This window comes from Eleutherodactylus coqui, chromosome 5 (assembly GCF_035609145.1).
Source record: "Eleutherodactylus coqui strain aEleCoq1 chromosome 5, aEleCoq1.hap1, whole genome shotgun sequence".
Lineage (NCBI taxonomy): Eukaryota > Metazoa > Chordata > Amphibia > Anura > Eleutherodactylidae > Eleutherodactylus > Eleutherodactylus coqui.
Window position 1 is genome coordinate 126,366,611 of NC_089841.1, and position 13,901 is coordinate 126,380,511.

A 13,901-nucleotide genomic window follows, 5' to 3' on the forward strand; every position below is an offset into this window, starting at 1 on the left:
GTGATAACCTCACCTCGGCTTGCCCCATGATAGTGTCACTACTATCAATACAAGATCTGTCGCTAACCCCAACGGATCTCGACACCCTGATACAGTAACCTCAATACACAGATCACACCAGAGCAGGCATTTCATTTGGGCCCCTTAACAGGTACCAAAGAAAAGCCATCCTCCTAAATCTTTACCAATCATTGGCTTATTAGCTGAGGCTCCATCTACTACCTATCTTTGTGTCTGAGATACGTTTTCCTATGTTATTTATGTCTGCCAGTTAGCTCTACCTAAAAGTTGGAACCCATATCTTCATTTGAATCTCTTTCCAACTCTTGGAGGGCAATTGTGCCCAATAGTATTTATGGTTTTAACGTAATTAATAGAGATGAGCGAACACGTTCGGCTCCGCCCCTTTTTCGCCCGAACACCGAACTTTGCGAACACTTCAGTGTTCGGGCGAAAAAGTTCGGGGGCCGCCGTGGCAGCGCGGGGGGGTGCGGCGGGGAGTGGGGGGGAGAGGGAGAGAGAGAGGGCTCCCTCCTGTTCCCCGCTACTGCCGCCCGCGCCGCCGCGCATCTCCCCGCCCCCCGGCGGCACCCGGACACTTACGCGCGAACACTGCAGTGTTCGGCAAAGCCGGTGTCCGGGTGCGGATGTGTCCGTAACGGACACGTTCGCTCATCCCTAGTAATTAACTAATAAATCTTATTTTTATAAAGTCTAATCTGTGAAGGGCAACCTATTAATAATAGACTTTTCTGCCTCTGTGAATTTTTTTTTTGTCAAGAGGAAGGTTGAATAGACAGGAATCCCTTGTGGTTGTAGTTCCACGGCCCTTATATATCTGTAAACAGGGTGATATTTTTTGTACCCATTTTACTTTACCAATTACCTTTACCACCTATATTTCCAGTTTTTACTAAATATGTCACATTCGTCCAGTGCTGTCGAGGAAACCTACCAACTGAAACAGAGGACACGGGCAGGCTGAGTGACATATAAAACACATGTGGGGGGGGGGGCTGGCTGGGTTGCTAGACATGAAATAGTACAACTGGCGGTGATAGAAACCGAGGACAGGCCTTGAATTTTTCCCTAACTCAGCCCTGACTAGATCTGGCAATAAAGGAGAGGACCCATCCCGAAAAGGGCAACCCCACGTTTGGAACCTCCCTAGAATCCATGTATGTGCCTAGGTGTAAAAGGTAGGAAAGGGAATATATGAGGACTAAGGGTAGACAGACAAGACAAATAAACAAGACAAGGTCAGAGTATAGGAGCAACAATAGTCTGAACAGTTACAGTTCAAAGTCCAAAGTCCAAAAAAGGAAGACACAAAAGAAACCACTGACTAAGATATGCATACAGATGTATTTCTGGCATCTTCTGCAAAGAGAAGTTGGAATAATAATCCAAAACAGGCCACTGATAGAGTGGCTGAGACACTAGACAGTTCCGCCAGCCTACTCGCAATAAAATAGAAAGGAGATGTTTCTCCCTCGCCCTCCAGCGCCAGATGTCTCTGCACATGCTCTGATGAGCACATCGCATGCCATGACATCACACCGGACCTATCAATGTAACCAAACTTCGTCGACATCAGCAGCACCATGACAAAATAGCATGGAGCATCCAGCATTGCTGATAACCCTGACGCTAGTTTTAGTGGTCCTGTAGAACAGTAAGGGTATGTTCACATTTTGCATTGTTATATCATATTTTTACCATTATTTTCACAAAATGCTATTGTTATGTTGTAATTTTGTATAAACAATTGCTCCAAAAACTGCAATGTGAATGCAACGTGTGAATAAATCCTAAGGCTGTATTCACATTTGCAGGAGTAGGTCCGAAAAAAAGGAAATGTATGAAGGAAGCACTTATACATATTCTTTCTTTCGTTTCCACTCCTGTGTACTTTAAAAAACTTCCCCCTAAACTGTGGGTGTGAATCCGGCCTATAGTCTGTGTAAAAAACAAAGTGTATAGTCAGCAATGGGCCTTGTGGTTTTTGCAGTATACCTGACTTTGCAGCTTACAACTCAAGAGTAAGGCTATCATTCTAACTTGACAAAAGTGTCTTTCTTTTCCGAGTCCTCAGTAGTGTATGAGATTGTCTGCAGAAGCCATTCCAAGTTTACTGCAGCATGATGCATCTACCAGAGGGAATATGAAGTGCAGAATATTTAATGGATAACAGTTGTTAAGTGGCTTCATAAAACATTGCTTAATTCCCTCTGCCAATATACCTCCTTTTCAGTAACCTCTGTTTCATAGCATTGCTCTTGAAATGAGTTCTGTTAACTGAGAATTGTCTTTCCTAAATCCCTACCTAGGAAAAAATACTTCTGTGGCTTCTTCAATTTATGCAAGAACAGGGGATTTCTTTGGATGAAACTGACAAATGTGGGAACAGTGCAGTTAATATAGCATCTCAGAATGGATATCTGGGCTGTGTGCAGGTAAGACGTCTCACAGTATAGCTCTTACTAATGGGTAAAACTTCTTTCTGCGTGGAGCTTTGTTTTGGGACTTTGATCTGTTTGTAAATCATGAAATGTTTACTAATGAGACATTGCAAAGCATGCGATTCCTTTTTTTTTTTTTTTTTAAGATTTTTTTCGTGTTGTTCAGTCATACGTGGTATTAAATTTGATGACTCAAAACTAATTTTTCCTTGTAAAAAAAAAAACTTAATAATTGGCAAAACATTTTAATGTGGCCTTAACAGGACACGGTTTCATATGGCACATCTTTTCAAGATTACTAGAATATCTTTACTACACTAATGTACTACATGTTGAATAGATCAGTCTACTTGAACAGTTTTAGTAGGTCCTTTTTCATCAATGTCCTTATTAACCCTTTCCAATCCACTGTCTGATGTCTAAAGACATTATGATTTAAGGCTGTACAGCTTCGATGTTGGAAGACATCCGTTGGGGTTCTCTTACTGTATATTGCCAGCCTCTCTGCTGTCTGAGCCTATCTAACGTGTCACCTCATGCAGTACTGGCTTTAGCCAGCATATAGGGCCGTTGTATAATGGCAGAAAAAGAGTAAGCCCCCTAGAAAAACCAGGATACAAATTGGATTGGAAAGGGTTAACTCAATATTCTAGAACATCTCTAATGTAATGTAGCGGCAAATATTTATTAGGTTAGTGCACTACAACACTTTTGCTGAGTCAGTGCTGTAGAACATCTTTATTATATCAACATTAGAACATCTTTACTAAATCTTTACATTATACTAAAATATCTTTATTAGGTTAGTGTTCTAGGCCCTCTTTACTAAGTCAATGTTCAAGAACATATTTACTAGGCCAAAGATGTAGAACATTCATACTAGGTCACCGATTAGGACATCTTTCCTAGGTCAGTTGCCTCTTATGTTGTGCATAGCTTATGAAAATAATTCGTAATTGTTTTTTGGAGATCTTAAGTAGCAAATTCTCCTTAAAGAACAAAAAAAAGTTAGTGATACTGTTTTTAAAACGGCTTTATGCATTAAGCAAATCGGGTTTAGTCAGCTACACACCAAAAATGAATTCTAGTCCAGGGAATGCTGTTGTATATAACCGGTATATTTACCCATGCACTGCTGGCATTTTATTTACAGATGTAGCAAATGTTAACTTGACCCTTAACACATTAAGATATCTCGGCTACAATGTGTTACAGTGTTGTAAATGAAGTTATGATGATGCACCAGTCATGTTCAATTGCTACATCTGTATATAAAAATAAGAAATAGTCATGTGTACAATTTTCAGTTAAAAAAAGAAGCCGAATTCCGATTACATACAATTTTCCTCTAAAACCTTAATTAAGTTTAGCCAAACCAGTAATATAAGACTTGACGCATATGGTAAATTTGAATATTAATTCATCTATCTGCTTTCACATTTGCTTGAGACATCAGTAACCTATTACATTGACAGGCTGTATGGCCAAACTTTTCATATAAAGGCACGTTTACATCACCGTGTTCCAGCAGTGTTGCCAAGAACGTCATTACACCAACTTGAGCCATGAAAGAAATTATCCTTGCTATGTCTCTCTTTGTCACTAATAAATATCACCCTGACATGAAAGGAGAAATACTCAACACATTAAAGCACATTTAACATTCTACTATCAAAACTGAATTGAATTTTCTCTTAATGTTCTTTATAACGTCAGTTCCCCAGAGACAAAGGAGCTTGAGCCCACAAAAAGAAGCACTTTATGGGTAGTATCTACTTTGTCTCAGGCTGGCTAAGAACAGCACCTACAATATTTCTTATTTTCCCTGTTCTGTAATTGAAAACATATCAAAAGCTGTACTCTTTAAGTATGCACCAGAGCCAATGCCAAAACATTGTCTGAATTTAATGAGTCAAGTTTTGGCAATGTCTAAAATATTAGTTGTCCTCTAAAATATACATTAATAGAAAATTGAAGAGCCAACGTTTCAGATGCTTTATGTCTGGTGCCAGATATCATAAATTGATGTTTTTCATGCAAAATGGCTTAGTTAGCAAATACTCTCTTTTGACAGCATAATTGTTCGTTTGGGGTTTTTTATTAATTTTTTTATGAGCTAACATATTGCTTTTGTGCCATGATTCGCAGTATGTTTGAAATCAGATCTCTGATGAGGTGTGAATGTCTCTCCACTCTTAGTCTATCCATGTGGTCAAAATAGAAGGTTTTTTGGTAAAATTGGAGCATCCAATGTTGGGATCCTGAAGGGGATAGTGGTAAAAGAGTTGTTTCTTAATTATTATATTGAGATGTTTTAGTGACAATTAGAGATGAGCGAGCGTACTCGCTAAGGCAAACTACTCGAACGAGTAGTGACTTATGCGAGTACCTGCCCGCTCGTCTCTAAAGATTTGGGTGCTGGTGGGGGGCGGGGGAGAGTGGGGAGGAACAGGGGGGAGATCTCTCTCTCACTCTCTCCCCCCTGCTCCTCCCAGCTCACTCCCGTACCCACCGCTCTCCCCCGCCGGCACTCGAATTTTTAGAGACAAGCAGGCAGATACTCGCATAAGTCACTAGTCACTCGAGTAGTTGTCTTAGCGAGTACGCTCACTCATCTCTAGTGACAATAAATAAATTTACATTAAAATCATATATGTATTAAAAGGCAATCCTAACATGTTCGTAATGTTATTTTTCAGACTTTAGTTGAATATGGAGCAAATGTTACCATTCAGAATCATGCTGGAGAGAAACCATCTCAAAGTGCTGAGCATCAAGGCCATAGCATGTGTGCCCGATACTTGGTTGTAGTAGAGACTTGCATGTCACTGGCATCACAAGTTGTCAAGCTCACCAAGCAACTTAAAGAGTAAGAAAGGTTACAGATATAAGATGCATCTATTCTGTATTTTTAATATTGCCTTATAGAAAAGGAACATCCACTAGAGAACTCTTGGCTGTGGAGGACCCCAGATGAGAGCAATAGATTTAATGGGCACCCATTGATTTCAATTGTTGTCTATTAATGCTTAGATTTCTTTGCAGTAGTACAACTAATATATACAGTACACAGTTTTTCTATCTCATCGTAACATAGTATGTTTGGCTGAAAAAAGACATAGGTCCATGCAGTTCAGCCTATTATCCCTAATGCTGATCTAGAGGAAGGCAAAAAAACAATGAGGCAGAAACCAATTCTCCTCATTTAAGAGAAAAAAATTCCTTCCCGACTCCAAGTCTGGTGATCAGAATAATCCCTGGATCACCGACCCATCTGAAATAATCATTGACTCTACCATGTAATGCTTAAGAAAGGTGCCCAGAGCCCTCTTAAACTCTTTTATTGAATTCATCATCACCTTGTCCTCAGGTAGAGAGTTTGGAAAAGGCCAGATACACAAGATTCAATGACTCCCCGTTCCAGTCTAGAACTTACCTCCTCGTAGAAGCTCATCAGGTTGGTTTGACAGGAGCGATCTCTCATAAACCCATGCTGATACGGAGTTATACAGCTATTTTCCTTGAGGTCCTCCAGGATGGCATCTCTTAGAAACCCTTCTAACATTTTACCCACAATAGAAGTAAGACTTCAAAGTAGATTTTTTCTGAAATGCTGCAGCGTTTCAGAATTATACATCAAAGGGGACAATAGGCTTCTAGGTTTATGTTGCCCAAGGTTCCAGCAGCATGAACCAGATGACAGAATCCCTTTAAGTTCAGTTTGCAGCCGTTGCTAGATACAATATTTGCTATGTCATATGTACTAGGGCTGTGATGGTGAATCTATGACACGCGTGTCAGCACTGACATGCATAGCCATTTTCACTGACACGTGGCCGCATGCAGCCGCATACAGAGATGTTTCATCCTTGGCTCCTGTACAGCCAGATACAGTAGCTGAAGATAAAGCATTGCTGTAGACCTTCTTTGCTGGAGGTCTGTAGGCCAAAACAACAGAACTCCGGCACAGAGCGTCTAGTTCTGGGACTTCCAGTTAGGCCGCTGACCTTACTTCCGGCCGGCGGAGCAGGGAGCTGACACACCAAGCTCAAAAGGTTGCCCATCACTGTACTAGGGCCTCTAGCTAAAGTGTAATTTACATGAATGAGAACCACAACAAGAATATTTTTCGTTTCTAGCTCCCAAGGTGCGTTTAGTCTGTAATGTGATCTCTAGTCGGTATTAAAGGGATTGCAAACCACATAGACATTTGGTTTTACTGCCGATTGACATGGTTTTCAAATTGATTGTTAATTGTCACACAATTTTATAAGTAAAACTGCTCTTCACCTGCAAAATTGCATACAGGCTATAGATGAGCAGGCATACTCGCTAAGGCAAACTACTCGAGCGAGTTGTGCCTTATGCGAGTACCTGCCCGCTCGTCTCTAAAGATTCAGGTGCCGGCGGGGGAGAGCGGTGAGTTGCGGCGGTGAGCGGGGGAGAGAGAGAGAGAGATCTCCCCTCCGTTCCTCCCTGCTCTCCCCTGCCAGTCCCTCCCCCCCACCGGCAGCCGAATCTTTAGAGACGAGCGGGCAGGTACTCGAATAAGGCACTACTCGCTCGAGTAGTTTGCCTTACCGGATATGCTCGCTCATCTCTAATAGAGACTAAAAGTCTGTTTGAAAATTGCTATTTTTGATAAAACTGCAATTCTGTGCATTTTTCAGCTAGGCTGTGGCTGCTATGTGTGATCTCACATCGTGCAAGATATGCCATGAATGTTATCTTTGGAATCCTCACCTATCTGCTAGCTGTACATTGGCCCCCAGAATGATTTTTACTGGGCACTAAAGACATAAAGCCATGACCAAATCATTAGGTTTAAAGTACTGCACAATATCCTGGGCCTACAGAACATAAATTAAGGTATTAAATGTGTTCGAGCAGGGCTGAACTAGACACACAATTAATCACATTCAGCTTTATTCCCAATGCAGCAAACTACGTACAACTTTTATCCCAGTAACTGCATTTTATTTCACAGTAGGCCACTGCCCTAATCCAAAATCAATGATTGAGACATAATTAAGCACCTCAGGAAGCTGAATTGGTTTGATCAAGGCTCTAATAATCTTTATCTGATAACTGTTAGGCAATAGTCAGATTTTCCGAAACTTAAAAGTGATGCCGTCCTCCTTTATCTTTCAGAGGACACTTGAAATGTAGATTGCTATGTCAAGCAATGATTAAGACTTGCCCTGTAGTGTCAGGTAATTGTGCATTCTTCATAACAAGTGCCTGCATTCTCTAGCTATACAGAAAATGAAAAGCAGAGCTGGGTGGCGTTGCAGTAATTTACAGCCAGCGGTAATCTGGTATACATAAAACAGCTTGAAGTTAATGGGTTTCTTTAGAAGCCAGGGAGCTTTCCATAGAACAAATGTAAAATATAGTTCACACGGACACACTGAAGATGCAAGGTCTGGGTAGGTGTAATTACTTGACTAACAATGCACAGATTGGGAATAGGGCTGTAAATCTGGAGAGCTGCAACATATCATCAGTTTGTTTAAATATCTGGTCTGCCATAGCCTTTATACACGGTCGAGTCACATTATTTTGCCGTTGACAGCACATAGCTCATGGAGAAAGTGTCATGTCATGGCCTGGCTTGGTGGGTACATAAGGTGTGCGATAGGCTTTCTGCTCAAATATAACTCATTGTTGTCATTGGTCAAGGCAGTGATTTATCAAAGTTGCAAAAAGAGATGATTATTAGTGGCAGTATCTCTTAAACAGCGCAGTATGTGACCTGCTCACATGCAGCTGTGGTGGAAATGTACCTTGAGTGGACAAAGGGCACCATTAGGAATAACCAATGTGGATTTTCGGAGCACCACGCGCCATTGATGTCTGAGGTGAATGTTGGCTATGAAGGTGCACAAGGGCTGATATGGTACAGTAGAGCAGCTTACCATGAAAATTAACTTAGGAGGCTAAGAGATGTGGGTCTAAAACAACAGATCAGTGAATTCCACTGTATATGGGGCTCCAAAGCAGACAGATGGTCACTGCACCTATGTTAACAAAGGTGCATAGGAGGAAAAGGCTTCAGTATCAGAATAGGACCACTATTGATTGGCAAAGGGTTGCCTTCTTCGATAAGTTTTCTGCTTCATCTTCAAAAAGATGATTGTTGGTGTGTCAGGAAAGAAACATCCGAGAACAAATGCTCTGCAACCATTGCTGGAAGAGCACAAGCTGATGGTGGCAGCATTATGGTCTTGAGAATTTTTTTGTGGCATTCTCTGGGCTCACTCATCCATATGGAAAGCACACTGAATCAATTTAGTAATGAATCCATCTTTGCAGATCACCCATACATGCTGTTTGTCTTGCCTGGGGCATTTAGGATCCTCCAGCAAGACAATGCGAGATGTCACAAGGCTAAAAATGTCTGACAGTGGTTGGAAGGACATGACCAAGGCTTCCAAATATGTCCCTGACCCCCTATTTCCCTAGACTTCAACTCAATTGAGCATCTGTGGGACCACCTTGATCATCGTGTTGGCTCTATGGATCCTCTTCCGTGCACCTTCCAGCAACTATGGGATGCACTGCAGTCAGCATGGCTCCAGCTACCTGAGACAACCTGCCAGCACCTTATTGAGTCACTCCCAGCCCGTCTAGTTGCTGTCTGTGTGGCACACCGTGGTTACTCTGGATATTAGCTGGTGGTCATAATAATGTGACTCGACTCTGTATAATACTGTATCCTGCAAATACAAGGATTTTTAAGTGCAAAAGCAATAACTGATTTTTTTAAAATTTGAGTTGTTCTTTGTTCCCCTGTCTGACTAGAATCTGACGTGTATTTCCATAGCGAGAAATCAATTCTGCCCTCTCTCCCCCCTCCCACCATTTCTGCTATAGATGTGTGGTTTGAACTTTTGCAGATCCACACAAGGATTAGCCCTGTTGTCATTCAATCCTCAACATTTCTGTGCGGAGTCCACAGAAATAAGTAGCGTGCAAAAGTCTGCAGAGATAATGTGACAGCAGAGTAAAGTCAATACTGTGTTTTCTTTACAGGCAGACGGCAGAGCGGATCACTTTGCAGACACATCTTCAACAGCTATTGGAAGCCCAGAGATCCCTGCCAACATCCCCCAGGTACTTGAATGCCACCTGTTCCCCATAGAGATTGGGAATAAGAAAACAATGACTTAATTTTTGAAGTTGAGGAAAAAATTATTTTCCATAGCTTGCTTATGGCATTATTAGGAAATGTCCGCACACAGAGGGGTTCTCCACCGAAAATCTGCAGCAAATCCACAGCCGAATATTCATGTGTAACATGTGGATTATGCTGCAGATTCATTGCAGATTTCATCTCTATACATTGTAAGGGGTGAAATCTGTGGTGAAGATAGGCAACAATATGCTGATTTTAAAGTCCACACCGCAGGTCAATTTCCATAGAAGAAAACGCTTGTAGTTTATGGAGGAAATATCTCATCCACATGCCCGCTACTGTATTCCACTGCAGATTTTATTGCGCAAATCCACAGTAATTCTGTCTTATGTGATTGTACCCTAATAGTTTGAAGTAGATAAATACTTTTTTCACACCTTACTTAACCCCTCAAGGACATGGACTATTTTGGCGTTCAGGATGCACCGATTTTTGGGGGCTTTTCATCTCCACTTTTCAAAAGTCATAACTTTTTTATATTTCTGTTGACATGGCCGTGTAAGGCAGGGGTGTCAAACTCATTTTCACTGAGGGCCACATCAGGCTTATGGTGACCTTCAAAGGGCCGATTGTAAGACAGTATAGTAAGGGCTTGTTCACACAAGCGTATTTGCGTACATAATATGCAGTGAATAGAAGCCATTGATTTCAGTGAGTTCAGTCACATGATGTACATTTTCACACAGCATGACCTATTTTGTTGCGTACTACGCACCCCGATAGGCCATTGAAGTGAATGGGCCGTGCAAATATGTGGTGAATGCGCAGGAAACCTCTGTATTCAATGCATATTTGGGCACCATCTCAGTGGGCCCATCTGCGTTCTTTTTTCCGTGCCTAAATATGCAGGCATTAGCAATTTTTGATTGCGCAAATACACAGCGTATTTGTGCTACCGAAATACCCATGTGAACAAGCCCTAATAGTGACCCCCCCAGCAGCCACCATTATCCCCCCCCCCCTCAGAAGCCACCATTAACCCCCCCCTCTCAGCAGCCACCATTAACCCCCCCCCTCTCAGCAGCCACCATTAACCCCCCCTCAGCCACCATTAACCCCCCCCCCTCAGCCACCATTTACCCCCCTCCTCCAGCAGCCACCATTAACCCCCCTCCTCCAGCAGCCACCATTAACCCCCCCCCCCCCCGTAGCTACCATTAACCCCCCCTCTCAGCAGCCACCATTAACCCCCCCTCTCAGCAGCCACCATTAACCCCCCCCCCTCTCAGCAGCCACCATTAACCCCCCCCCCTCTCAGCAGCCACCATTAACCCCCCCCCTCTCAGCAGCCACCATTAACCCCCCCCCTCTCAGCAGCCACCATTAACCCCCCCCCTCTCAGCAGCCACCATTAACCCCCCCCCCTCTCAGCAGCCACCATTAACCCCCCCCCCTCTCAGCAGCCACCATTAACCCCCCCCCCTCTCAGCAGCCACCATTAACCCCCCCTCTCAGCAGCCACCATTAACCCCCCCCCCTCTCAGCAGCCACCATTAACCCCCCCCTCTCAGCAGCCACCATTAACCCCCCCCCCTCTCAGCAGCCACCATTAACCCCCCCCCCTCTCAGCAGCCACCATTAACCCCCCCCCCCTCTCAGCAGCCACCATTAACCCCCCCCCCTCTCAGCAGCCACCATTAACCCCCCCCCCTCTCAGCAGCCACCATTAACCCCCCCCCCTCTCAGCAGCCACCATTAACCCCCCCTCTCAGCAGCCACCATTAACCCCCCCTCTCAGCAGCCACCATTAACTCCCCCTCTCAGCAGCCACCATTAACTCCCCCTCTCAGCAGCCACCATTAACTCCCCCTCTCAGCAGCCACCATTAACTCCCCCTCTCAGCAGCCACCATTAACCCCCCCTCTCAGCAGCCACCATTAACCCCCCCTCTCAGCAGCCACCATTAACCCCCCCTCTCAGCAGCCACCATTAACCCCCCCTCTCAGCAGCCACCATTAACCCCCCCTCTCAGCAGCCACCATTAACCCCCCCTCTCAGCAGCCACCATTAAACCCCCCTCTCAGCAGCCACCATTAACCCCCCCCTCTCAGCAGCCACCATTAACCCCCCCTCTCAGCAGCCACCATTAACCCCCCCTCTCAGCAGCCACCATTAACCCCCCCTCTCAGCAGCCACCATTAACCCCCCCTCTCAGCAGCCACCATTAACCCCCCCTCTCAGCAGCCACCATTAACCCCCCCTCTCAGCAGCCACCATTAACCCCCCCTCTCAGCAGCCACCATTAACTCCCCCTCTCAGCAGCCACCATTAACTCCCCCTCTCAGCAGCCACCATTAACTCCCCCTCTCAGCAGCCACCATTAACTCCCCCTCTCAGCAGCCACCATTAACTCCCTCTCTCAGCAGCCACCATTAACTCCCCCTCTCAGCAGCCACCATTAACTCCCCCTCTCAGCAGCCACCATTAACCCCCCCTCTCAGCAGCCACCATTAACCCCCCCTCTCAGCAGCCACCATTAACCCCCCCTCTCAGCAGCCACCATTAACCCCCCCCCTCTCAGCAGCCACCATTAACCCCCCCTCTCAGCAGCCACCATTAACCCCCCCCTCTCAGCAGCCACCATTAACCCCCCCCCTCTCAGCAGTCACCATTAACCCCCCCTCTCAGCAGCCACCATTAATACCATTAACACCCCCCTCGGCAGCAACCACTAAATCCCCCCCCAGCAGCCACCATTAGCCCCCCTAAACCACATACTTACCTCCTCCTTGCTGTCTGCGCTGCTTCCCCTCCGCTCACATATTAACATTTTCCACATCACTTCTGCTTATTCAGCAGTTCCAGCAGCCTGATTGGTTGTTTGGGTTGGCTGATTCACCAAGCAACCAATCAGGTTGCTGGAATTGCTGAATAGGGCAGAAGTGTTGTGAAAAATGTTAATATGCCAGCGGGGAGCTGCAGCACTCCAGCTGGTAATAGCTTAGTGGTGAGCAGCGTCGGCACGCCGCGGGCCACATGAAACGAGGCAGCGGGCCGGATTCGGCCCGCGGGCCTTGTGTTTGACACATGTGGTGTAAGGGCTTGTTTTTTTGTGTGGCAAACTGTAGTTTTTACTGGTGCCATTTTTGGGTACATAGACTATATTGTAAAACTTTTATTAATCTTTTTATGATAGCAGGGAAAGAAAACCCATCAATTCTGCCATTGTTTTGTGTTTTTCCTTATTTACAGTGTTAGTCATGCAGCATGAATGACACAATACATTTTTTCCGCGGGTCAGTACGATTACAATGATGCCAAAGTTCTTAGTCCTATAACTTTTTATTTTTCCATGGAAGGAGCTCTGAAAGGGCTTTTTTTTGTGTGCCAAGCTGTAGTCTTTATAGGTACTATTTTGGGGTACATACAGCTTTTTTGATCATTTTTATTGTATTTTTTGGCAGGCAAAATGAAAAAAATAAGCATTTTGGCTCAGTTTTTTAGGATTTTTTTTAACCCTTTTTGCCAAATAGGATAAAAAGTGTGTTCATTTTATTGTATGAGTCATTACAGATATGATGATACCAAATGTGTGGGATTTTAAATGAAAAAAAAAAAATTTCATACTATGGGCTCGGTCACACGAGTGATTTTTAAGTGTATGTATAGGCGCAATTTTAAATTGCATCTACATAGAACCAATGCTTTCCAATAGAAGCAGCTACGTGCGATATTTACATGCGGCTAAAATTCGCACCTGCAAAAGATAGAACATATGAGTGTCAATGGACCGAGTCACGTGATTTGTCTACATGCGATCTGCAATTTTTTTCTAATCGCACCTATACATGTGTGAAAAAAATTGCTTGTGTGACTGAGCTCTTATAGGGGAAAAAGCACTATTTTTATTTTTTTTTTTACACTGTTTACATCCCTGTAGGGGACTTGTACCATAGAAGCTATGATAACTATGATAAAGCATTGCAGGACTTCTGTCCTGCAATGCCTTATTGCTTGTAATAGTGATCATAGGCAATGGCAAAGCAGGACGCCTGTATCTGGTGTCCTGTTGCCACGGCAACCAATCGGCCCTCCGTGATTACATCGCGGGGGTCGTCACAGAGAGAGCGTTCTCCCTCTGTGAACCCTTTACATGCCGCAATCTACATAGATCGTGGCATATAAGAGGTTAACAGCAGGGGTCACTGTCAGCAAAAGCCGGCTCCTGCTGCCGGATGGTGCGGAATCTCTTTTGATCTCACGCTATCCAAAGGGCGTAAGTGTACGTCCTGTTACGTTAA

At 44.2% G+C, this 13,901-nt stretch overlaps 1 protein-coding gene across 2 annotated transcripts in view; it reads left to right on the forward strand.

Moving 5' to 3' along the window:
• The window catches only part of SNCAIP (synuclein alpha interacting protein), a 209,436-nt gene that overhangs the window by 181,022 nt on the left and 14,513 nt on the right, over positions 1–13,901 (forward strand). For both annotated transcript variants that reach the window (XM_066603114.1, XM_066603115.1), the window contains exons 8-10: positions 2,331–2,456; positions 5,162–5,331; positions 9,498–9,578. In XM_066603114.1, the coding sequence (XP_066459211.1) occupies positions 2,331–2,456; positions 5,162–5,331; positions 9,498–9,578 (377 nt within the window). The remainder of the gene's footprint in view (positions 1–2,330; positions 2,457–5,161; positions 5,332–9,497; positions 9,579–13,901) is intronic.